Raw genomic sequence first — 23,333 nt, 5'->3', positions numbered from 1 at the left:
TGGCACAGCGGGTAATTGGGATGGGAGAAAAATAGAAAAAAGAGGAAAAAAAGTGGATCAATAAAATAAAAAATAAAAAAGCGCTACAAATAAGTTCAGTGTAAGAGTCGAACAGTTAGCTTTATTTGAACGTTAAAAAGGGCTACAAATAACACAAGTTCAGTGTAAGAGTCAAACAGTTAGCTTTATTTGAACGTTAACACTTTGAATGCCAGCCACGATATAACACGTGTTAACAGCCCGCCCCCTGAATACCCAGCACGACAATTCGCGTGATTTTTTTATTTATTAGCGATCTGAATTCATATTTCATCAACCGAGTCTACCGTTGGAAAACCAGCCTCATCAGGAGCTCAGATGTGAAAAAAGCGCCCCCTATCGTCTCCCAGATGGTAATGCACCCTTTTGGAATGGACTCGATGAAAATGGATGAGAAAAAAAAACTCTGGATTCCACATTTTACTTCTCACGCATGTAACCGGAGATGATCCCAGTCATTGTGGAGCCTCAGAACAGCGTGTAATATGTCTTTACAGTATCTAGCGTTGGATCAATAAAAGGATCGATTTTTGGAATGGCGATCAGGAATTGGAATAATCTTTTTGGATACCATCTGATCTCAGGTAAGGAATCTATTTTACCAGTCTTAGGATAATCAGACCTGTTTTCACGGAGATATAAGCTTTTCCCCTATGTTTGATATGGCTGTTTGGCTGTGCGAGCGATCAGGAAATATATCAGAGCAGATATCAGATCGCCTATATAGCGTACATACGTACACATATACTATCGATAATCTAGCATTTATTTGAAAACTATTCATAAATAGGCCGAAAAATTTGAGTTTTTTGTGTATTCTAGAATATTCCGTTTATTATGGAATATTTTTATTTTCCTTGAAAACGAGGGCTTTTCAAGATGCTATAAAACAGAAATGAACTGATAAAAAAACAATCCGCTTCGACAATGTTGACTGGAAAATGAGTCATTGATAAGCGACGGGCAGATTAGACACATAGCCATAATTTAAAACATAGATTAGGCGATATTAACGCTAACATTGAAGTGGATGCTGGGCATTCAAGCACTAAATCGTGCACCCCCTGCTGGGCACTGAAAGTGTTAAAAAGCGCTACAAATAACACAAGTTCAGTGTGAGAGTCAAACAGTTGGCTTTATTTGTGTAAGAGAAATTGTGTACGCCATTTTTACCTTCCCTTTTTTTCCTTCATTGTGTGGTTTTCTCTCTCCTGCCCTCTAGTGGATCTATGAACCAGTTCATAGCTGTGTACAACGCTAACGGGGAGGTGATCAGCAACATCAAGTACTACGACGGCTTCATGGGCCAGAGGATTGGAGCCATCAGCTGTCTGGCCTTCCATCCTTACTGGGTAGGCCACTGCTGACTGATCCTGTACACCAGCGCTTCTCAACAGTGAGGCCGGGGCCCAAGAGGGGGCCTTAACTCATTGGGCGCCAAAAACGAGTATACTTGTGTTCCGTCGCCAATGCTTGAGCGCCAAAAACGAGTATATATTTTTCCTTTGATCCCTGTTCTAAACACTCGCTCGGAGCTCCCTGTGTCTCCCTGGCACAGCTGCCTACATTGGAATTGCTATGGCGATCGAATCCCGCCAGGTGGCAGTATCGCCTACCTTTTGAACTGGGCATATCAGTTGTCTTCCAGTACTGAGTTACCTCTGGCTGCTTCCCGCCTCGGAGTGGATCAGGACATAGCAATCGGTCGGAGATTTGACGATTTTGTGAAGACACATATGTATATGGTATATACCAGGGGTCAGCAACTTTTTTAACATGGAGTGCCTGTTTGAAATATAGTTGTAACTAGTGTGCCTCAACAATATTCCATGCATCGTAATTTTTTTTTCTCATAATCAGGTCTTTTTAATGATAATTTTTACATTATTACATCATTATTGTTATTGTTATTATTAACAATATTATTATGATGGTTGTATCAACCCTAAATCTGAGTTGGGGGGGGGGGGTGGGGGGGGGGGGGGGGGAATGCAATGCAGACAAACAGCTGCATACAGTGCGACCATTTCACTCACATTTGCCCATTCATTTTTGCACACATCACACACCATTGGTGTGTGTACTGTACGTGTGCTGTCATAGCTCCACCTACAGGCCTAATGGAGAACACCAGGAGAACACCAGGATGTGAATGGAGGGTGAATGTGAGGTATATCGTGTAAATAAGTTTTGATTGATTGCAAGACTACACTGTAAAAAAAAATAAAAATAAGTTACCAGAACTTAAAAATATTGAGTTCAGTTACTGTGAATTAAGGTTTTCAGTTTTCAACCCATAATAAGTTAACAGAAAAATAAGTACACAACCACATTATTTCAACCTAATAAAACTATGTTTATTGTCATTGTTTTAAGAACACAAGTTGACTTGGTAATACTCACATTTTGAGTAAAAAAAATTGCTTTTACATGTGCAATGTTCAATGAAATAGAAAAATAAATATTAAAATGTGTTGATTAATCCCACTGGTCACAATGGTGACCGTAATAATGTTTTTGTTATAAGGCTCTGCAAATGTTACTGAATGATGTAGCAATGTATTTCCAGCTAAATTTTAATAATAAACAAATAAAGGGTCTCAATTAAATATGTGGTAGTAAAAAGAACCTGTGGGAGGATTTCAACAAGATAAATGCGACAACAGTGCAAAATATTTCACTATGATATTTCAAAGCAAAAAAAAAAATTATACATTTTTTTTATTTTAATTTTTTTTATGCTGCCCCCTGTGCCTATGAAAATGCCCCTGCGTGCCTATGCAGGCACGCGTGCCTAGGGTTGCCTACCCCTGGTATATACCTTTGATTTGAAAGTATTTGGAGTTTCAGGCGAGCAACCGAACGATTTTGGGCATAATGCATATAACGCGTCATATCTTGCGACCTACGAAAAAAATACTGGATTATTTTGGAAAGGGCCGATGTTTAGCATGGAATAGCGCACAAACTAAAGTATGTAGAAATTAACTGGTTAGTCAGTGTTGGACTATGAACAATGCCTGTCAAATGAGCCATACTATTGTCTCCATAGCTATAATACAGAACACACGATGGGTCTGCAAACATAGCTAAAATGGTCAATAACGCTGGCGCCATTGAGTAGAGATGGGAAAACAGCATGGCAGTCAATGAGTTAAGGGAGCTGCCTGAGGGGGCAGTGTACTTTATTTATAGATTTATTCAATAACATTAATTACAGAATGCTTCAATAAGTAATTATTCAATGAAAATAACAAAACAATGGGTTAATAGTATATGAATATAACTATAGCCTTTTCCCTCTGTTGTCACATCTACTCTTGTTGCTATGAATGGGAGAAAGGAAATTTTTTTGTATTTTATTTTTTTATTATTATTATTTTTTTTTTATTTTTTTTTATCTTTCTTCCCCTCCTTTTTCCCGATTTTTCTCCCATCCCACCCTTCCTGGTTGTTGCGTACTTTCCCCTACTGTTGGTCCGGGAGACCGGAGACTGTCGCATGCTTTCCTCCGACGCATGTGCAGCCTGGGGCAGGCCAACCTAGCCGCGCAGGTTCTCACCGGGGAGAGTGTAGCGTGTGGGAGGCCACACTATCTCCCCTAAGTTCCAACCCTTGCTGAGCAGGCGCCCCGACCGAACTGTAGGGGTCGCTGTCCACAACGCCCAGGACCCACCCTTCAGCTTTCCCACCCCCTGATACAGCCAATTGTATCAGTGTGAGAGGCCAGCCAAGCTGATAGCAATGCCGGGAGCTGGATTCGAACAGGCGAATCCTAGTGTCTCCCGGTGTTGGTGACGAACGTAATCTCCGTGCGCCACCTGCCCCCCTTTTTATTATTTTTTAAACAAACATAAACAAACATGACAACACACGATAAGATACACAAGCATTAATTGACAGTGCACATCCAATGAAATCACATTTTAGTTAATTGTCATATATAGGATATACCCTTAATACCTGTTATCTAAAAACCTACACACATATGCTCCAGCTCGTACCCCCCCCCCCCCCCTCCCGGACCCCCCATTGGATAATCCATCCATTTTCCCTCGCTCCTAACCAGACATTACCATTATATGCTAGCTTTTATTTTCTCCACCACTTCTAACCACAATGTCATTTTGGATTCATTGAGACCCAAAATTCTTGCTGTAGATATTTCTTGATAGATCACATCGAGATATGTAATAATCCAGACCTTTCGGCACATTTTTTCCGGTTGGAACCATCGTGATGCTATCAGCTTTTTAGCCACTGTGATACCCGATAAAACCAATCTCTTTAGCTGTGGATGTACTGCACACTCAAAAACATCATTCAGCAGTAATACAGAGGGGTGTACAGGTATATTCCAAGTTACGAGATTTGATAATTGCTGGGTCACCTCTTTCCAGAATATCTTAACTGGTGGGCAGTCCCAGTACATGTGCAAAAACGTCCCCTCGTCCCCATTTGTACATAAAGAGCATTTGGAGTCTTGTATAAGACCCATTTTTTTCAGTCTTATAGGAGTCAAGTATGTCCTGTGAATATAGTTAAGATTGATTTGTTGATGGTCCGGGTTCCTTGATGTGAGTCGAACATTTGCCCAGGCTTCTTGCCAATCAAAATCACTTTCCAGGTCTGGTATATCCCTCCTCCAGACGGAGTCTAGGTGGAGGGTTTCATATGAGGACGTTAGTAATTGATGATAAAAATCTGAAACAAAACCTCTTGATGTCTCTCTTTCATAGAAGAATTTGTGGTATCTGTGGTGTTCAATTGGTTTCGTTAATGGAACACCTTGAGTCTTCAAACATAACAATAACTAAGTAAAAAAGATGTGTGGACTTGGTGAGATTAAATTTCTTCTGTATTTCTTCATAACTACAGAAACCCTGTTTGTTAAAAACATCCCCTAATGAGTGTATGCCTTGCTTTTCCCATATAGGGAATCTTATAGGTCGTTTTCCAATCAAGAGTGCATTATTATTGAATAAGGGAGTATGATTGTGCCATTTATGTGGGTTAGGATATTTTTTTTGTGTTTCACGCCATATCCGGATCGCATGAGTAATTATGGGGCCAAATTTCCGTTCACAATGCTTGATTGGTAGTTTAGTGTATGCTATGTCCTTCAGTCTATGTGGGGCTACTATGTTTTCTTCTAATTTTCTCCAGGATACTAATGCTTGGGGATCAAACCATGTTGTCAATGGTCTTAATGTGTACGCCTTAAAATAGTGGAAAAAATCTGGAAATGCCATGCCACCAAGGAAATTAAGAATTTTTGCAAGGAAATATTTTAGTATTTTTGGTAGTGAATATGACAATGACAAAAGTTGTTTTTGAATCACTTTGATGATGATAAGATGGACTAGCTGTATTGGAGTTTGTAGAGACAGAGCCACAGTGATGACAGAGAGACGGGTATCATGACCCTGGAATAACACCTTGGACACAGCGCTCTTTGGGGGCTTAAAAGGTTCATATTCACCTGATTTGGTTAGTGTGACAGAAGTCATACTTACACATTATACTTACTACACATATTTAATAATTTATGTTTTGTTGGTTTGACCATCTGAAACTAGTCGGGACTGAATCTCACGCAGACAAACACCTTTTTGCAGAATCTACAAATGTGTGAATGTAATCCGTGTCATAACATGCCCTCTCTCTCCCTCCCTCCCTCTCTCTCTCCCTCCCTCCCCTATCTCGCTCTCTCTCTCCCTCCCTCCCCTCTCTCGCTCTCTCTCTCTCTCTCTCCCTCCCTCCCTCTCTCGCTCTCTCCCTCTCTCGCCCTCCCTCTCCCCCTCTCTCTCTCTCTCTCCCTCTCTCTCTCCCTCACTCTCCCTCAATATCTCTCCCTCTCCCTCCCTCTCACTCTCTCTCCTCTCCTCACAGCCTCACCTGGCGGTGGGAAGCAATGACTACTACATGTCCATCTACTCAGCAGAGAAGAGGCTCAGATAACACCCCAGCACTGGACCCCCCCCACACCACCACTTCTGACCCCTGACCCTGTGGCCTGGGAGTCAGGATGTAAATGACGTTCTAATGTACATATGCAATTACCACCCTGAATGTTCTAGTGATGGCTGCTGACAAAAACTCATGTTATGAACGACTATATATTATTATTATTATTATTATTATTATTATTATTATTATTATTATTATTATTATTATTATTATTATTATTATCATCATGGTTTATTCATATCCTTATTATGAAGCTAATGATTGTAGACTTGGCTGTGCTGAGGAGCGTGTATATTTAAATTGCATATACAGAAGATGATAGGTTCTATTTTAACAAGAGGTACCTGCCTGTTGCTGAGGCTCTTTCTCAACCTCACGACGGGCGTCGCTACCAGGATGAACTCTGACCCCTTCCGCCGGATGGGGAGGGGTCGCCAGCGGGAGAGCACACACACTAGAGAAGGACTTGTATACTTCACACTGGGGCAGGACACACAGACTTTTGTCGTCACGCTGGACCGCAACGTGTCGACGGACGCTAGACCCAATCGAATGGCTCCACTACAGCCAATGGACACCGAGTTTCACTACTCTGCTGCATCCCTGAACAGATGTTTATAAGGCCCCAAGACGGTGGACTATGCTTATTTCTCCTAGCACTTTTGATTAGGCAGACATTGTGTGTGTGTGTGTGTGTGTGTGTGTGTGTGTGTGTGTGTGTGTGTGTGTGTGTGTGTGTGTGTGTGTGTGTGTGTGTGTGTGTGTGTGTGTGTGTGTGTGTGTGTGTGTGTGTGTGTGTGTGTGTGTGTGTGTGTGTGTGTGTGTGTGTGTGTGTGTGTGCGCGCGAGACTGTGCGTGTGTGTGTTCTAAGGCACAGATGAGTCCCAGAAAGGGGGCCCTCGCAGCCTTGGACACAAGTGATGCCCAAAAGATATCATGCTAGGACTGACCTCCCTGCTTATCAGCACCCTGTCCTTACCCCAGTGTGCCAAACCTACTAACTTCTTCCATGCAAACCCTATACTTAGAGCTCCAAGGTTTTTCAACCTTTGTCTGAAGGTAGAGACAAAACTAGACCCTCTCCATTGCCCACAGGCTAACCCCTGCCTTTATAACTAGTTAGCATGGTGAGGAGAGAGCTTGAGAGGTGATTCTATCCACCCAGTTCTGACTCTAAACCCAACCCTGCCCCACCCTGCCTATAGGGATGACCCCGCTACATGTCCTGCCTATAGGGATGACCCGCTACATGTCCTGCCCCACCCTGCCTATAGGGATGACCCGCTACATGTCCTGCCCCACCCTGCCTATAGGGATGACCCGCTACATGTCCTGCCCCACCCTGCCTATAGGGATGACCCGCTACATGTCCTGCCCCACCCTGCCTATAGGGATGACCCGCTACATGTCCTGCCCCACCCTGCCTATAGGGATGACCCGCTACATGTCCTGCCCCACCCTGCCTATAGGGATGACCCGCTACATGTCCTGCTCCACACGCAAAGCAATAAAGAAAGCCAACCTGGACCCCGGCCAGCCTCGAGCCTCCCCCTCAACACTTTGACGCTCCCTCTTAAGGGAGAGATGGAACACAGTAGTGGGTCCTAGAGCAACAGCAGAGTTAGAAAGCCTCACTAGGCACCAATGTCCCCCCCCCGGCCCCCCAACCTGTCCATGTCCCCCACACACGCCAACTCCGACGTGAGACAAGGGACAAACAGTCTGTGTCTTGTCTGGTGGGGAGAGACGTCCCCCTAGCAGATGGTCGTGAGGAGCGTTACAGAGACAGAGTGCTGTACCGGCGTGTGCCAAGCTAAAGAGTTCTCTCTGTCCATGTCACCGGTTTCCCCACTTAACGTCTCTGTCTGACTTGTAGGCCACATGCAGTTGTCCCTCCTCCTGCTAGTCAAGCCACTTCCTTGTGCCATGTGTCGGAGAGAGACACCCAGGAGCACACGGTACCACACGGTACCACGGACCGGCGCTGGATCCTCTTGGTGCTCTGCCTCAATACACAAGGGGGTTTCCTTGAGACATTATTCTTGGCTTTTCCTTTTCCACAGTCTCGCTGCCAGATTTATTTTCTGTCCTTTCTTTTGTTTGTTTTTAAAAACATGATTTTATCGCTGGAGTTGTTTGGTTTGATATTGTTTAGCAGAGTGGGAGGAGCGACTCGTAAAATATCACGCTGCATGTCGCGGAGTGACACCGGGCCTGAGAGCATCTTGTACGACACGGTAACCGGCGAGACACACGGGATCATTTCCTCCACCACGTCCGTATCATCCTTGTTGTTCAGTAATGGTCACACGGCCACACAGCTCTTAGTAAACAGCTCTTTAAACTCAAGCTCAGGTACCTCTCATGAGCCACCACCAAACTGCTGAGCACCTCGTGACCTGGCCGTGTCCTCAGCATGATTGGACCGACAGTGTCGGGTCCAGAGGCGTGCCACAGGCCCGGTCCGGTGTCCCTCCCAGCCTGCAACAGCCAGGGCCCGGTCCGGTGTCCCTCCCAGCCTGCAACAGCCAGGGCCCGGTACGGTGTCACTCCTACCGCTATGGAAAACGGCAACTGTTGACCGTTGTGCTGTTATCTCTTTATTTTTTATTATTATTTAAAGGGGGACTGGAGATTATTTCTTTTCCTTCAGCTGTGCAGTTTGACCATTGATGTGCCTCTTCCTGGGTTCTGCTTATTTAGCTTTTTATAATTTCTCCCCCCCCCCCCCCCCCTTTCTTTTCTTTGTAATTTTATGTTTTTTAATTCTGCTCTCCGTTCACTGGCATTCGTTTGCCTTGGCCTGGGTTTAGCCGCGACGGCGCCCCGGCTTGCTCTGCACACGTCCGGCTCCACAGATGAAGTCGTATGGGTTCTCTTATGTACCCCCTTCGTATTAGCTCAACATCACAACATGTAATCACCTGCACCAACCTGCTTGTTTGTTGTCATATTAATATGTAGTCTGGTAAGAAATGCAATGACACTATCATCAGCATCTTCTGCCGATCAAATACGCTACCATGGAAACGGCCATCTACTCCTCCACGGCAGCTTCATCAACATACAAGCAGAACACGAGCAGAAGAACACGTCGGTCTACAGATAAAGAAAAATCATGAAAATAACCCATAAGTCTACAGATAAAGAAAAATCATGAAAAGAACACGTCAGTCTACAGATAAAGAAAAATCATGAAAATAACCCATAGGTCTACAGATGAAACGTTTTCATGAAAATAACCCATAGGTCTACAGATGAAACGTTTTCATGAAAAGAACCCATAAGTCTACAGATGAAACGTTTTCATGAAAAGAACCCATAAGTCTACAGATAAAACCTTTTTACTACAAATGGGACTGTAGAAGTGGAGTTTTATAGAAAATATGGGTGAGCATTTCTTACCAGACTATAATACAAGCTACAACAAACAAGTAGGTGTACTCGAAACGTTTGCTGGTTTGAGCTCATTTATTTGAGCGAACTCAAACTGTGTACAAGTGATCCGCGGCCCGGCTGTGTGCGAGTGGGCTGGTATGCCATCGCGGCCGACAGGTCTCAGTGAGGAGAGAGAGGGGGCGGCCTTCCTCTTGCCCACAAACACACACTCTCTCCCTCCTGTCCCTCCCTCCCTCCCCCATGTCCCCCTCCGCCTCTTCCCCCGCCGCACCTCTCTGCCTCCGATCCGTCGGGAAAAACTGACTTCAAACGCTTTGCCTGTGGACCGAAAGTGAAATGGTAAAACACATGCCGTGCATTCTTTATAAGCGACTGCAGTTGCAGTCAACAACGTAGCCCACCCCCCACCCCCACCGCCGACCACCACGAAGCTAAGTTGATAAACTTAAGTTGTTAATTGTTCTCTATGGTTTAGCAGGACCGACCGTATCCACAGGAGACCCCACTGCTTCACTGACTCGGCCTGAAAGCCCTTACTTTGGAATTACATTCATCTCTAAAGTATGTTGGCTTTGAGTTTTAACATTTTAGATCTGTAGAAAGAAAAAAGAAAAAGAAACTTTAATTAACAGAAAGGAAAAATGACAACAATCAGGTGTGTCTCTGTGACTGTAGACTGCTTTGCTGACTGTGGTTTAGATCGGAGATGAAATCAGTGAAATAAACCAAATACACACAAGAGTCTTGGGTCTGTTTTTTTTTTTCTTTTACTATGTACGTTATGTCTGACTGATGTTACCTCCACCGATTTGCATTATGAATGCATTGTGAATTCTATTTACACTACGACACAGTGGTGTAGTGGTTAACAACACTGTCGCCTCACAGCTAGAAGGTCCTGGGTTCAATTCCCGCTTGGGGACCAGGTTGCCGTTTTGCCAGTTACACAGGTGGGGTGTCTCCCGGGCCTTTCTGTGTGGAGTTTGCATGTTCTCCCCGTGCTCGCAAGGGTTTCCCCTCCCGATAATATAAACCCAATGGAAAAACATGCACAACAGATCGCTAACGCTATCGCGTCCCTGACGAAGACGGACAGGAGCACTTGGATTGGTTCCCGGGCGCGGCGCTCGCTGCAGCCCTTGTCTGCTCCCGGCTGCCCTTGGGGGGAAGGACGATGGGATGGGAGGTGCAGAAAACATTTCATTCAGCGACTCAGTGCATGTGTGTGTGTTAAAATCTGCATGACAAATAAAGACTTCTGCTTATACTGAACTTTAAAGGGGCACTTCACCATAAAAGTATGCTGCTTTTTTTGCACATTATCTCACACACCACATCCATGCATTAATTTCGTTTAGCAGTTATTGAGAGTAAATTAGCTTGAATATGGCCACCAGTGATGTCATCGGGGGCATTGAATCAATCAAATGTATATATATAGCACATTTACACATGACACTTGTCAACCAAAGTGCTTCACATAGCTAAGAACAAAGAAAAGTATAGAATAAACAAACAAGGGCGGCTAGGTGGTGTAGTGGGCAAGGCGCTCGCCACCAATGCAGGAGACGCTGGGTTCGAGCCCAGCTCTCCACATCAGCTTGGCTGGTCGTTCATACTAATACAATTGGCAGTATTAGGGGGTGGGAAGCTGATGGGTGGGGATCGGACGTTGTGGACAGCGACTCCTACAGGTCGGTTGGTGCGCCTGCGCAGCAGAATCAGGAAGCGACGGGGGCGACGTGTCCCTCCCACGCAGATCCCCGCCGATGAGAGATCATGCTGTGCAGGTGAAAAGATGCGACGGCTGCTTCCTCAAGTACCGGAGGGGACACGTGATGTAAGGCTTCGTCCACATTGCAGCCGGCTTGTGGGAGGCATGGCCTAACCGCGTTCGAGACGGGAGGGTAGAATTGGACGATACGAAATTGGGATGGGGGAAAAATAGAAAATGCGAGAAAAAAAAGTAGATAAAAAAAAAGGATAAACAAACAAAAGAGGCGCAGTGGACATTGTGCTCGTCACCAACACAAGAGGCACCGGGTTCAGACTCCGGCTGTCGTCGTTGCCTCTGGCTTGGGCCAGCCGTCATACTAACTCAATTGGCAGAGTTAGAGGGTGGAAGTCGATGGGTGGTAATCTGGACGTTGTGGACAGCGACTCCTACAGGTCGGTTGGGGACGCCTGCACAGCAGAGACAGGAAATGGCGGGGGTATTGTGAGCCTCCCACATGTTACACCTCGCCAATGAGAGTCCATACTGGCAGGTGAAAAGATGAGAAAAAGTGGATTAAAAAGAATAAACAAACAAAAAAACGGATAGACAAGGAAACAAAACAACACGTCAACAAGCAAGGCAAGAGTCAAAGTGAGTCAGGGAAGGCCAGGTGGTATAGTGGGTTTTGAGTTTAGATTTAAAAGACTCGATGGAGGGGCAGATTTAATGGACATGGGGATGCTGTTTGTGTTCATTCAAAACACCCCCGTTTCATTGTTTTGTTGGAATCTGCTACCTGTGTTATCTGTGTTGTTCTGGGGTTTGGTGTGGATGCTGAGCACACCCACAGTGACATTGCGTGACAGCGGCATTACGCGCGATTTCACAGGGCTCGAACACAGTTGTCTTGTCATGGATACAAAATAGGTGAGCTGCGTCGGTTAATCTCCGCCTTATAAACATTTATAAAAGTCATAATTTGTGCTTTAAAACATCTACTTATGGCTACATGTTACGTTAAATATTCCATTCACCCTGTGTACATTCTGTTGATTGATTGATTGATTGAAATTTGTATTAACAGATTGTAGAATGGGTACAGTTTGATTACATTGGATGCCATTTTGTCACAGGAAAGATTTACCTCTAGGATGGAACCTAGGTATGTAATTTCATCTTTGATTGAATTGATTGATTGAAAAGTTTATTAACAGATTGCAGAATGGGTACAGTACAGTACAGCTCAATACATACAATTGTTAAGGGGATGCAGACCAGAGAAAGACTTTCGTCTTGTTTACATCAGGGTCCCCCATTTTCAATTCATCATAACATATATGACATACATGACATACAGATAGACAGTACTGCTACATCTATACATTTATGACATATCAGATTTGCAAATACAGTACTGTTTGTGATACAAAAAGTGTCCAGAAAAAGAGTGTATATACATTTGATGTAGAAACTGTACATTGGAGGAGGTTGGGTGGGGTGGGGTTGGTGGGTGGGGGCTGTACATTGGAGGGGGGGGGGACACTGTACTCTGTACATTGGAATACTGACAAAGCCATACTTGGTAATTTACTGTACAACTGGGTTAAGACATTTGTAGGGGCCAGTTTCGAATTGCAGTCTCCCGTAGGTGTTCTTTGAGAGTGTTTTTGAAAGTGGGTAGTGATTCACATTCCTTTACAGCTTTGGGTACGGCGTTCCACATTGATGTGGCATAATTGCGAAACGTGTTTAGTCCCTTGTTTGAGCCGAATCTGGGTTTAACATGATTTGTGGAGCTCCCTCTGGTGTTGTGATCGTGGTATTCACTGACCTTTGGGAAGTATTTGACATGTCTTTCCTTGTGACAATATTGTGTGACCCACTGTAACTGAGAAGCCGTCGGTCTTGCTGAGTTTGTTATTTGAACCGAAGAGAATGGACTCTGTTTTACCCAGGTGTAATGATAGTTTGTTATCAGCGAGCCAGGTGCAGATTCTGCCAAGTTCCGAGCTGTATCTTTTTCTTGTCAGAGACCAGCAGGGCTGAGTCGTCCGCGAACAAGAACAAGTTGCAGTCACAAGCTGACGACATGTCATTTGCATAAATTAGGAACCGTAACGGTCCTAGTATGCTTCCTTGTGAGTTCCAAGATCACTAAGTTAACCCATTCTTTAATAGTTTAGTCTTGATGGGCTAACGACCGTTATATATAACGTTATAATTCTGTACCTACCATAACCCATTGTTATATTTCACGATATTATTTTTTTTCACGACCTTTGTCATGTTTTGTAACAGAAATTCAAGAAGCCTAAACATGAGGTTCTGAATAAAATGTTCAGAGAAAGAGGGGGGAAATACCCTATTTTCAGTTACACTAACTTTTTATTTACCATCTGGATTGACATGGAGATCCCCGCTAGTGATATGTGATATGATGATGGACAATATATTTAAAAGTATACTTTTGGATGGTTTTTGCCTAGTCATGTCCTCCGAAAGTTAGGCTGAGATTTCTGAGAGTGAAAGCTGTTTTAAGGTCCAGCACAACAATGCGTGTCCTTACCTCAGGAAATGAGTTTCCCTAATACTCAGAAACAGTGTTGCCCGACACTCACTCACTCTCTCTCTCTCTCTCTCTCTCTCACCCTCACTCTCTCACACACCTTCTCTCCGCTCACTCTCTTTCTTTCAACCTCTCACCCTCACGCTCTCTCAACCTCTCACCTTCTCTCTCTCTCACCCTCACTCTCTCTCACCCTCACTCTCTCACCCTCACTCTCTCTCACCCTCACTCTCTCTCAACCTCACTCTCTCAACCTCTCTCACCCTCACTCTCTTACCCTCTCTCTCTCACCCTCACTCTCTCACCCTCACTCTCTCTTTCTCTCTATACACCACCTCTCTGTACCTGCAGAAGCCCGACACTGGGGGGGGGGGGTCAAATGCCAAATCCTGACTACTGCGCATGCTACTACTCCCTCACACTCACACACACGCAGACAAGGCCAGGGGGGAACATTCCACAACAGCAAAGACCCGGGCGGCGTGCACATCCTGAGGAAACAACAGTCACTTCCTGGCAATTTAAGCCAAGCCGAGGCCTGCTTGTAGTGATAACTGCTGCCACTGGCCGAGGTAGAGCACCACCTTGGCTTCCACCCCACCCACCCACCAGAGCGGAGCGCAGCCCTCGGCCAGCGGAGTCACAGAGGCCGTCACAGGACAGTCGCCTCCAGGCCAGCCAGCGGAGTAGGGAGCCCTAGCTATCCTCACCCCCAGGATGGGGCCCCTCCTACTACTGCTCACCTCCACACTCCTCTCTGCCTGTAAGGAAGTCTGATGATGTGATCTCCTACCTTATGGGACCGGTTGGATTTGGGGTAATTTGATGGATTTTGTGTTTAACCTGATTGTTGTGCTTTTGTTCTTCTTGTCGTTCCAAGACCTTCATCCAGGGCGAATGGCAGAAGCTCAGCCATGTGAGTACGAAGTCGTTTTTGAGTTGTTACACAAGTATAATCTTGTAATTGGTTTAATTTCCCTTTATGCCCAACATTTCAAATAATAGATTTTGAGTTCTTGGGAATAGCTACCTACGTCCTTAACTCTCATCAATGCTATGCTGATATCCTTGAGTCATAACATTGACTGTCTATCAATGTACAAGTCTAGATGGAAGCTGTCAATACCAATACTCTTAACTTAATGGAAACAGACCCGGCTGTTATCAGTGTTTTCACTAATCGTAGTCCAGCACTATGGAAAAATGATTGGCGGGAGCTTTGGGAATGTGTCTGTTCACTGTGTCACACGCCTCCCTCTCCTCCTGGGTTCGATGGGTTTATGTTAGAGTCAGCCAGAGCCACTTCTGGTGGAGACGGGGGCTTGTTCTAGCCTTGCCCAAATTAGCAGATCTCTGCTTGATTTACAGTAGTAAAAAATACTTTATTTTAAGGATGCATTTTTGGCAGGAGTTACTTTATGCCTTTTTATGTAATATTTTTTTTTTTTTAATAATTTTTTAGCATTTTACAGCTTTATTGGTCACGCAGGACCGACAGAGGAGAGGGCGAACGGGAGGAGAGGTGGGGACGACATGCGACAAATAACGACGGGAGCTGGGATCGAACCCGGGTCGGCCGCGTAGGTGCGCGAGGCACTATGGTATGCGCCACGAGGGCGCCCCTATGTAATATTTATTATCTTTGTTGCAATGATTTTAATCAACTATGATTCAGGAAAGTTTTATGAAACGTTCATTGTTAACAAGGAGGGTAGTGGAGAAAGTAAAATAAGTAAGTATTTAATCTTCTTTATCATGAACTCAAATGGGTTATTAGTTTGGCCTCGGCCTCATAATCTGGTTGTGGAGCAAGCTCTGTCCTCCAGGGCTGTTTCTTCTCATCATCAGCCATGCTAGGTCCTGCTGAGTGATGCTGGGTGGGGACCACTTTTAGCAGTCTCTAAAATAACCACAGTTCCCCAGGGAGGCCTGTTTGTGTAACCAAGTGCTTTTCCTTCCTCTTTCTGCGGGGGCTTGTTTACTGGGACGTCCCCCAGAGAGCCCCCCAGACGGTCAGGCTGGTCTGTCGCATCCTTCATTAATGGAGCCTATCTGAGAAGCTATGTGATAGAGATGTCCTTCGGATGAGACGCTAAACTGAGGTCCTGACTGAATCTCGGTCATTAAAGAACCTAGGACGCCTATCGCAAAGAGTAGGGGGTTCCCCGACGTTCCTGGCCAAATCCTCAATCAGGTCTCCGACATCAAGGCCACCTAATCATCCCTTCCCCTTAATTGGCTGATATCAATCCCTGTCCCCTGAGCCGTTCAGCCATTGTGTAGTGTGATGTGTGCCTGGTGCCAGTGTATGGCAGCCATTGAGCCTTTGTAGCCCAAGGTTGTGTGCTACCAGTGGGGGTGAAGGAGGCAATTTCCACCCTACATTGTGTGGGGAGCGCTTTGAGTGTCTAGAAAAGCGCTATATAAATGTAATGAATTATTATTATTATTATGTCTCCTGTGTTCGTCCACAGAGACGTATTGAAGGATTTTGGTAGCGTTTTCTTAGAAGATGAAACCATTATACAACTTTATAGGTCTAAGTTCACTTGGACCTTAAGCCAAGAGAGTGTTAATATGAAAGAACAGTCTATTCTTATTGTGACCTCAACATTTTAGTTAGCTAGACTAAATAGATATCCAGATTTGCGTCCCTTACAGAGGGAACAAATCTTGGAGAACAGAGGTTGTGTTGAACTTTAGGCACCAGAAAGGGAAAGAATTGTCGCTTCTTTAGTATTCAGTTTGAAGGAGAGAGTACGGTTGTTCGCAGGGGTGTAAAGTACTTGAGTAATTGTACTTTGTTACAATACTTAAGTACTGTTTTCGAGTATTATTAGGTTTGTATACTTGTACTTTTACTCAATTCCATTTCAGAGAAATAATTTTTTTAAGCATGGTGTTATTCACTGTCAAAGATGCAAAGAAAAATCATATTTTATATTCTCCTTTGTTTCATCACAATTTACTCAAGTCTAGTAACAGACACAATATTTCTGACACTGGGAATACATTCCCTGAGATCCATAGATGTCCCTAGAATCAGATACCAAGAACATGCAAATAGCCTTGTAGAAGTGGAGTAATTTTCCATTTACTTAGGTATGTATTTTTAGGCGGATTTTCAGAAAATAGGGCTAGGGCTTAACAGGTTAAGTCCGTTGGTGAATGAGATCCATTGTCTGTGTCAGACCTCTTAGCATTACAATTCAAATAAAACCTGTTCGGATGTTAAAGCTTCAACAACATTGAGAAATACCCGTATGATTTAGTGTCCCATTAATTTGTCAATGTAGCTGCTCCAAACTGAATCAGTCTGACATCACAGATCAGAGTCTTGCTTCTTTGGTCTCTAGTTCTGAAAGAGAGTTCTTAACAAATCTTCTAACATAGTGGGTATATTATATTTGAATTCCATTTTTAGAGTGGATCGGCACACACAGATCTACTTAGCTTTGACATCAGAACCCGTTGTGATTTCTAATCCTTGTGAACCTTCCCTGTAGCGTTTACCTTAAAAGACGTGGCGTTGGCCATGGACCCTGGCAACGATGTGACGCGGGGCACCAACCTGACTCTGAAGTGCCTGGCTGTCGTCAGCAGCTCAGGAGAACACACTTTGAGCCGAGCATATATCATATACAAGGACGGCACGGTGGTCTACACCAAGACCTCCAGCAGCCCAGAGGAGCTCCTCTACCCCTTACCCCTGGCCAGGGCCTCCAACACGGGCAAATACAAATGCCAGGTGGACATGGGGGACAAGAGGAAGAGCAGCGAATCTGTGAAACTTACAGTAACAGGTTGGTTTTGTTGTTATTCTCTCATTCTCTCATTGATTTGAGTGCACCTTGTATTGTCTGATATAGTTAGTATAGTGCAGAAATTCCTCCTTAATCCAATGGTATCACTGATATTGCTAAGATTCTTGCCATATATCCCAAATACTGATTAAAATTTATCCAAATGATATTGTTGACTTCTGACTGTATATCAGTTGGCCCTCGCCTGTGGGTTGCATTATGTTGAAGAGTAGAGTACACTAAGAACTTCAATCTAACTAGCAATCGTCGAATTGACTCCTGAATCAATTACCACACTTTTGCCAACATGATTCACTTAGTATTGGGTCAGCTCAGCTGTGGGTTTTATACTTTCTAACTTCTAAAGTCAGAGGAAAATAAGTCACAAGGAACCTAAAGATGTGGTGATCACAAACTAAGGCATGGTGGAATGAGGGCAATAACTGACCGCTTCAGACAGAGACCTGTGTAACTGTTTTCTTTCTGGACAGCTCACGTATTTGCAGTTGTAAAGTCAATCCAAATCACTTGGGAGTGTGAATGTGATACATCGCCTGAAAGTACTCAATCTCTACTTTCTTTACCTGTAAATGTACACAACACTCTAACTTACCGTCTTTAGATAATAAGGTTTTAAAAAGGGGCAGAGGTTGTTCCTCTAAAAAATAAAACTTAGAGTGATCCGTCACATGTGAACACTCCAACCAAACTCAGACCCCTCTCTGAAATGACACAAACTCGGACCTCTACAGGACATGGTCTGGGTTTGGTTCTGTTCTGAGGTGGCTTGGTGGTGTGTGCACTTCCTTCTCCCAGTACCGGTACCTCCTTATCCTACTGTGAGACCCACAGTAGTGGTTCTGTGCATCAGTGTTAATTGTCAGGACACTATCTACATATTGTGTGTGTGTGTGTGTGTGTGTGTGTGTGTGTGTGTGTGTGTGTGTGTGTGTGTGTGTGTGTGTGTGTGTGTGTGTGTGTGTGTGTGTGTGTGTGTGTGTGTGTGTGTGTGTGTGTGTGTGTGTGTGTGTGTGTGTGTGTGTGTGTGTGTGTGTGTGTGTGTGTGTGTGTGTGTGTGTGTGTCTGTGGAAACGGTCTCTCTCTCTCTCCAGGTCTATCTACACCAGAGCTTCACCTCAACAAGGGTGTCTTCAGCGAAGGAGAGGAGGTGACGGCCAGATGCGCGGCTCCCGGGGAGACGGGCTCCATCATCTTCTACTTCTACGAGGACGGCAGGGAGATCCACGAGGAGCGCGTCAACTCCAACCAGGTGGAGGCCAGGCTCCGCTTCAGCAGCGTGGGGGTCCACAAGCTCCACTGCTCGTACACCGTCATGATCACCCCCGACTCTGTCAAGTCCAGTCCAAGCAACAGTGTCACGGTCTCGGTCAAAGGTATGTCCCCATAATGTTGGCATGTTCCTTTAAATGAAATGAGCAAAGGAATCCAGGATAAAGTCAAGGAACGTTTTGATAAACGAGGCTCCTGGATGAGATTATACTTAAAGTTTAACTGGGGGGGGGCGACAGTGGCTCAGGAGGTAGAGCAGTCGTCTGGTAATCCGGAGGTACCCGGTTCGATTCCCGCTCCTCCCGGGCAGCGTGTCGAAGTGTCCTTGAGCAAGACACTTAATCCCTAATTGCTCCCGATGAGCAGGTTGGCACCTTGCATGGTTGCTTCCGCCGTCGGTGTGTGATTGGGTCAAATGTGAGGAACAAATTGTAAAGCGCTTTGTATGAAAGCCGCTATATAAATGCAGCCATTTACCATTTAACAACCCCAGCTTTGTAACACGCATCTTCCGAGACGCGGGTCAGTTCTTTAATTGTTCTTTAATTGTTCTTTAATTGTCTTCGCCTCCTCAGAGCTCTTCATCGCGCCGGTGCTGGAGATCAGTCCGCAGCAGCAGATCTTTGAAGGGGACCAGCTGAGCATCTCCTGCACCGTCAGTAACCACGTCCCCGGCAGCCCCGAGAGCATGAACCTCTTCCTGAGCCAGGGCGACCGTCTGCTCAGCCACGGCAGCACCAAGGTCAACCACAGCATGACCGTCATGGCCGACGACTCCGGGGAGTTCGAGTGCCGGTTAGAGATCGGAAACGTAGTGAAAGATGTCACACAGACTGTGACAGTGATCGGTAAGTGAAATGAAGAAAGATACATGTTTGGAATAACTTCACACTCCTCCTATATGCGGAGCTGCCTCTCTACACCTGTACGTCGTCGCAGCCTCTGAGACACCTCTGCCCACGAGGGCAGACATTTGTACCAAATCGGAATTTGGTACAATTGGGTGCAGGGCTGGACCTAGCACATTTGGCGCCCTAGCACCACTGTGCCCCCAATTCAAAATATTGGTTGCAGATATGCAAAAACTGTGTTAAAAAATAAAATAAAAAAAGACCCCCTCTGGGTGGCGCTCTGTAGGAAGCTCCGCTAATATACAGAGTATCACTAATAACCACAAATTAAGCTGAAAATGTATGAGTTATTCATAAAAGCAGACTAACTATAGTTCTGTCATTGCTGTGTATCATCTCTCCATGGACACAGTGAATAAACAAGGCTGCACAGAAGCCATGACATTTAATTTAGGTTCTTATTCATAAAACAGACAAAATAATATGGGTAAGAACAACAATATAATATCTATAATATTATTCAATATGTTATTAAGGGGAAATAATCAGGCATGCGTTGCTCATGGGACGACTGGTTGCACTATGTTTTAATGACGCCACGTGCATGTGCGCTCCCGCGCATGCGCATAAATGGTGCCTCGCATACACAGACTAAAGACAGTGCCTAATTGCCTTGGCTCTATGAATGGAATGTAACACATTTCATTCCTAGTTTTGTGTGAATGTATCTGAGAACGTATTTGAACACACCTGACGACCGGCCATATTGTTATGCAAAGTAGTACTTAGCGAGTTGGCGCATCAGTCGAGTGCAGCGCATTCCTGTGTGCACGCACATGCATGGATGTGCACGCGTGTGCACACAGGAATGCGCTGCACTCGACTGATGCGCCAGCTCGCTAAGTACTATTTCTGCTCACAGACTGGTTGCACGGCGTGCAACCCCGTCCCATGAGCAACGCATGCCTGGAAATAATAAGAGCACTGGTAGCACCAGTTAGTTCACTTCCTATTTGGGCAGAGGTGTTTTGGTCAGTGGAACGTTGTCCAACTCTCTGCACAGGAGTGTGGAATAACTTGCCACTTATTTTTTTTTGTATCCACTTTTTCTACATTTTCTATATTTTCTCCCATCCCAATTTCGTATCATCCAATTCAACCCTCCCCTGTCACGAACGCTGTTTCTTGCCTCCCACAAGCCGGCTGCAATGTGGACTAAGTCATACATAGCACAAGTCCCCTCCGGTACTTGAGGTAACAGCAGTCGCATCTTTTCACCTGCGCAGCTCGATCTCTCAGTGGCGAGGAGTAACGCGTGGGAGGCTCACGCTGCCCCCGACACTTCCTGATTCTACTGCGCAGGCGCACCAACCGACCTGTAGGAGTCGCTGTCCACAACGCCCGATCCCCACCCATCAGTTTCCCACCCCCTAATACGGCCAATGTGTATTAGTACGGACGACCAGCTAAACTGAAAGCAATGTGGAGCGCTGGGCTCGAACAGGCGAGCCCAGCGTCTCCAGTATTCGTGGCGAGCGCCTTGCCCACTACGCCACGTAGCCGCCCCTAACTTGCCACTTCTTATCTTTGAAAGTATTAATGGAAATATATTTCATTTCATTTGTGCGTGCATGTCTTGGTGTGCATGTATGTGTAGACGATGTTTGCTGTATACAAATATACCGTGTTCGAGCCAATCAGCAATACCAACTGAGTCATGTGACTAAGTTATCCCCTACCTGTGTGAGCTGCCGAGCTAAACGAATACTACTGTTCTATAAAGACACCATGGCACTGACTCCTCGACTAAAACTTGTTTCAAACGAAAACGGCTGGATGTAATTTTGCCAAATCAGCATGGCTGTGAATGTGAGTCTTTCACCTTTTACATATCAAGCTTTGGCATGGATTGATTGTTTAGATCGCTAGCATGGCTAACAAATGCAAATATATTGTAGTCTGCCATGTTGTTCTGACCAGGATTACAGATGAAGCACTTCAGATTCAGTACCCTACTGCTGCGCTTCTGCCACTCTTCTACCACTTTAGAACTAGCACTCAGGTGTTAATTTTCGGGGGCTGGTGGCTGGGTCTAAACGTGAACAAAGGGAGGGTACTTAACTTAAGTGCTTCCCCAGGGAGGGGGTTGGGGGCTACTGCCCTTAGACCCCCAAGATAATTTTTATATGGGCAGTCTGACTTGGGGTACTGACCATATATTAGTGTTGCAATGAAGGGCGGCTACGTGGCGTAGTGGGCAAGGCGCTCGCCACGAAATGCTGGAGACGCTGGGCTCGTCAGTTCGAGCCCAGCGCTCCACATTTGCTTTCAGTTTAGCTGGTCGTCCGTACTAATACACATTGGCCGTATTAGGGGGTGGGAAACTGATGGGTGGGGATCGGGCGTTGTGGACAGCGACTCCTACAGGTCGGTTGGTGCGCCTGCGCAGTAGAATCAGGAAGTGTCGGGGGCAGCGTGAGCCTCCCACGCGTTACTCCTCGCCACTGAGAGATCGAGCTGCGCAGGTGAAAAGATGCGACTGCTGTTACCTCAAGTACCGGAGGGGACTTGTGCTATGTATGACTTAGTCCACATTGCAGCCGGCTTGTGGGAGGCAAGAAACAGCGTCCGTGACAGGGGAGGGTTGAATTGGATGATACGAAATTGGGATGGGAGAAAATATAGAAAATGGGAGAAAAAGTGGATCAAAAAAAATATTAGTGTTGCAATGCATGATAAGTAAACAGTGAAAAAAGCTAAGAAATCGGATGGGGCTGGGACATTTGGGACGAATACAAATGTAAGATGAAAATCTCCCCAGCCTGTGGGAGGCAGTGGAGGTGTGAAATCTGGCCCGGTCCAGAACAATAGGAGTCACAAAATCAGTTTGGAGTGGAGTGGTGGAGTAGTGGTAGAGGAGCAGTAGAGGTTTGATTTTTCAGGGCTGTAGATTCTGTACGTTCCATTCTGCCCCGTGATGCGCGCACACACTGAGTCTGACGTATACAGTGAACAGGTCTATACAGTAAGCATTGTAGAATTTACAGTACAGATTATTGTTGTTCTTTTCATCCAACCCACAGAGCTGTTCTCAGTGCCGACGCTGGTCATGTCACCAGCCGAGGTCTTCCCGGGAGATAAAATGAAGTTAGTTTGTGAAAGTGGCAGCTTTGCCTCTGAGAGACTCCAGAGGGAAGAGGTGACATATAGCGTTGAACCACAGCTGGCGAGGGGGGCGGCCGGAGTGTTCTCAGATCTAACACGGCCGTACACTCTCAACTATTCCTGTACAGCTACGGCCAAGGGGATTAAGAAGCACAGTAAAACTCTGACTGTCAGACCAAAAGGTATGATATGAGTGATATAATATTATGTTATGTTTTAATTATGTTTTAATTAGTGAGTTATATACACATTCATTATTTATATTATACATACCTGGGTACTGATTCTTTGATAAACATAGAATTTAATAATTATTCTTCATTACAAGTCAATAGGGGCCCAATGAATTTCTCTCAAAATCCAAAGCAACAATTTCTCTCAAAAGCTAAAGCAAGTCCTTCCAATGATTTTATATAAATGTTCTTCTCTTTAATTTTTTCACCCTTTTTTGGTGGGGTGGGGGGTTTACAATCTCTACAGTTTATGGAACTGAATAAGATGGTTTCAAAGGGATTTTGAGAGAAAGGACATGG

At 45.1% G+C, this 23,333-nt stretch overlaps 3 protein-coding genes across 14 annotated transcripts in view; all 3 read left to right on the top strand.

Moving 5' to 3' along the window:
• Window positions 1–10,149, top strand: part of rptor (regulatory associated protein of MTOR, complex 1) — a 606,910-nt gene extending 596,761 nt beyond the window's left edge. Inside the window, 1 exon segment of the mRNA XM_084318354.1 lies at window positions 5,932–10,149. Coding sequence (XP_084174480.1) covers window positions 5,932–6,000 — 69 coding nt within the window. The 3' untranslated portion in view covers window positions 6,001–10,149.
• On the top strand, window positions 7,217–10,149 carry LOC311231447 (uncharacterized protein; the record flags this gene model as incomplete). The annotated part of the gene is made up of 2 exons (XM_084318029.1): window positions 7,217–9,220; window positions 9,259–10,149. One exon carries the CDS (start codon window positions 7,217–7,219, stop codon window positions 7,571–7,573), a length of 357 nt encoding a protein of 118 aa, XP_084174155.1. The 3' UTR covers window positions 7,574–9,220; window positions 9,259–10,149.
• A 3,995-nt stretch (window positions 10,150–14,144) lies between these two features.
• pecam1b (platelet and endothelial cell adhesion molecule 1b) overlaps window positions 14,145–23,333 on the top strand; it is a 49,604-nt gene continuing 40,415 nt past the window's right edge. For 4 of the 12 annotated variants that reach the window (XR_014619872.1, XM_084318053.1, XM_084318046.1 and 1 more), the window contains exons 1-6: window positions 14,150–14,454; window positions 14,572–14,607; window positions 17,198–17,494; window positions 18,607–18,888; window positions 19,360–19,632; window positions 22,719–22,982. Coding sequence is in view for 11 of the 12 variants with exons in the window: in XM_084318053.1 (XP_084174179.1) it covers window positions 14,409–14,454; window positions 14,572–14,607; window positions 17,198–17,494; window positions 18,607–18,888; window positions 19,360–19,632; window positions 22,719–22,982 (1,198 nt within the window). In the remaining variant the exon portion in view is untranslated. Of the gene's footprint in view, window positions 14,455–14,571; window positions 14,608–15,167; window positions 15,293–17,197; window positions 17,495–18,606; window positions 18,889–19,359; window positions 19,633–22,718; window positions 22,983–23,333 lie in introns of those variants that run through there. The other 8 variants (XM_084318047.1, XM_084318044.1, XM_084318049.1 and 5 more) reach the window with 6 other exon arrangements.

Source organism: Notolepis coatsorum (genome assembly GCF_963971535.1).
Source record: "Notolepis coatsorum genome assembly, chromosome: 7".
Taxonomy (NCBI): Eukaryota; Metazoa; Chordata; class Actinopteri; order Aulopiformes; family Paralepididae; genus Notolepis; species Notolepis coatsorum.
Note: the sequence above shows the minus strand (reverse complement) of the source record. Positions and strands in the feature narration are given on the sequence as shown.